At 40.2% G+C, this 2,991-nt stretch overlaps 1 protein-coding gene across 1 annotated transcript in view; it reads right to left on the bottom strand.

The window, feature by feature from the left end:
• The window catches only part of LOC118342047 (extracellular calcium-sensing receptor-like), a 10,775-nt gene that overhangs the window by 233 nt on the left and 7,551 nt on the right, over positions 1-2,991 (bottom strand). The window contains 1 exon segment of the mRNA XM_035680472.1: positions 2,331-2,407. Within this exon segment, the coding sequence (XP_035536365.1) occupies positions 2,331-2,407 (77 nt within the window).

Genomic DNA, 2,991 nt, shown 5'->3' with positions numbered 1-2,991 from the left:
CACCGATGCACGGCATCGGGAGCAATTCAGGGTTCAGTATCTTGCTCAAGGATACTTCGACATGTGGCACCAGGAGCCGGGGATCAAACCAACAACCTTCCGATTAGGGGACGACGCGCTCTGCCTCTGCGCCACAGCCGCCCACTACTGGATTCCTTACAGATTTTACAAAAATGAATACAGTTTATAAAATTGTAATCAACGAATAAATCCATTGTTACACAGACAGACACACTTGTTTGGTTTCCTCTCTCCTGAGGCTTGAGTATAACCATGACAACTTCCCCTTTGTTGTTGCCCAAGATTTTTCAATTTTTACAGAGTTAACTTTCCCCGAGCCTCCTGCTTACAAAACCTCTGGGTCAAGAAATATGGAATATATGATTCAAAACGGTGTATTTTAAAATAAGGTTTTGTATCTTTAACTATACCTTTGTAAACTTGTACAGTAATTGCTTTGCTGCAAGCTTGCATATACATACTTGTGGGCTAAATATTTTATTTTCTGTCTGAAAACTGTGTTTGTGTATTCAGTTACAGACCTGCAAGTCTTTATTCACAAACTGGGAGGCAAAAACCCTCTTGCTTTCCTTTATTTTTTACATGTTTAATGCATATTGCACTTCTGATATATTGCACTTTAAGAAGGGGCAGGACCTTCAAAACCAATAGGCTTTCTTGGAGTTGCAACAGCGAATCCAATTGGTTTGGCTGTTCAGTCAATCAAAATATCAGTCAACAACTTGCCAGCTGCTAGACCCCAGAATGAATTACATTGAAGGTGGAAAAAATAAAGAATATATAGGCCACAAAATGTAAGCATTATGTTAGCATAAGCTAGAGTTTCGTAAAACAAACACATTAAAGATCGCTCAATACAGAAAAAAGGAACATTCACAGGTGAAATGTAGTGTTTGGGCCACGATCTCAAGTAAATATAACTGTAGGTTATGCTAGCATAAAGCAGCTATAAATGAAGGTTAAGTTAGTTTACAGGAAAATAGTTGGTTAAACTAACACAATGGTAGCATTATTGGGTTCTTGATATAATCTTAGTTATGTGGATTGCTCTGGAGGTCGCCAATGAGGCTAAAAAGCTGCTGCGACACCAGAAGATTTGGCTGCTGGTTGGGCAAAGTTGCTGCATAAACCACTGGTGTCAGGGCCGTAGGCCGGCGGCTAGATTCTGAAGAGCAGAACCAGAAGCAGGTGGCTCAAATGCAGGACTGGAGACTAGTGCTCTCAAAATTTGACAAAAATGACTTTCGATAATTTGTTCTAAAAAGTCACATAGGTTCAACCTAGGTAATTACCATCTATATGTTTAAACGTACACTAATTATGCTCAAGCACTCATAGCACCTTTTGGTGACCTTGCCGCTAATCCCACAGTTGTTTAAACCCTATTCAGTTCCACTAGCTACCGTACTTTAACAAAGCAGTCAGCAAGGGCTTCTCTCTCTTTCCCTGTCCTCCTCTCTGTGTCAAGCTCTTCCTCTTCCTCCTTTAGTGATAATGGTACATGTAAAAATGTAGTATATCTTGCATGCTGGATGTACGGCATGAAATGGAAGCACTGAATGATTTGGTACCATTTAATTAATTCCAAATGGGGATTACGCTCTCTGCAACCAAGTTGGGTTGGGCACTTTCTGCAATCATCTGCCAGTACGGTAGTGTAATCATTGAATTGTTGCTTGTTTCAGCTTGACCTACGTTTTATTTTCTCCCCCACAACTGATTATTCATTTTCATAATTTTCATATTTTTTGCAAATTTATTATACAATCAAATATAGGATGTTTTTTGGCAGCCCTACTGGAGACCAGTGGCTGGAGAGCAGGAAGATTAGTTTTCTCTCCTTAGCTTCCTCTGTCGTCTCTTAGTCCCTTCGTCTCTGCCATTAACGCCGCTTCATCAGCTTCAGCATCCCCATCACCATTCACCCTATTACAACTCGGTTCAGAATCTCAAAATGACTTTGAAGCTGTTATTTTAAGGTAGAACGGTTACGTAATGTTGCTTTAATGTGCAAATGTTAATGTAAAAAAGTGAAATGAAAAGAAAAAAAATGAATTAATGTTCCTATCTGATAACATATACAGTTATGATGTTTGAAAAAGGGTAAGGCCCAAAACTGTTTTCCTGTTTGGACACCTCCCTCTTCTTAACCCACCTGGTATGTCCACAGAGATGAAACATCATGATTCAATTATTATTTTTTATGGTGCTCCAAAATGTATAAATAGCACTGAAAGTTTTTGACTTGACTCTCTTGGACAGTATGACGTGCACACAGAGGTGGCCAGAGCAGGGCTGGGCACTCTTACAGCTGTTTCTGGTAGTGTCTTTCTCTCAGGCTGAGGAGCCGGTATGCAGGCGGAGAGGGGATCCTGAGAACCCCCAGCTATCAAAGGATGGGGACATTATATTTGGGGGAATCTTCTCATTCCACAGCAGGTGGAAAGACAGGCAGGATACTTACATGCACAAACCACTGCCACTGCAATGCACCAGGTAAATTATACTGAAAAAATCCTTTTATATTTTAAATATCTAGGACAAAACAGACACAGAAAATCTTATTAAACTAAGTATTAAAATCAGAAGTATGCCTTGCTATTTGTATTAACACTAAGTAATACTTTAATTTCTTATGCTATTGTTTATTTTATAAGGACAAATTGGTTACATTTATAACTATTTATAACTGTCTGCATCAAGTTTGAATTTCAGAGGGTTCCAGTATACCCAGGCTATGCTCTTTGCCATAGAGGAAATAAATAACAGCACGGACCTACTGCCTGGCATCTCTCTGGGCTACAAAATCTATGATGCCTGTGCATCCATTGCCAGAGGTGTGAGGGTCGCACTGGCCTTGGCTAATGGTAATGAAGTTGTATCTACACCCTCAGAGGCACCATGTACCAGACCTGCCCAAGTGCAGTCCATTATGGGAGAGACCTTTTCCTCTCCCTGCATGGCTATAGC

This window comes from Morone saxatilis, unplaced genomic scaffold (assembly GCF_004916995.1).
Source record: "Morone saxatilis isolate NCDOM2014 unplaced genomic scaffold, NCSU_SB_2.0 Contig8, whole genome shotgun sequence".
In the NCBI taxonomy this organism is placed as follows: domain Eukaryota; kingdom Metazoa; phylum Chordata; class Actinopteri; family Moronidae; genus Morone; species Morone saxatilis.
Note: the sequence above shows the minus strand (reverse complement) of the source record. Positions and strands in the feature narration are given on the sequence as shown.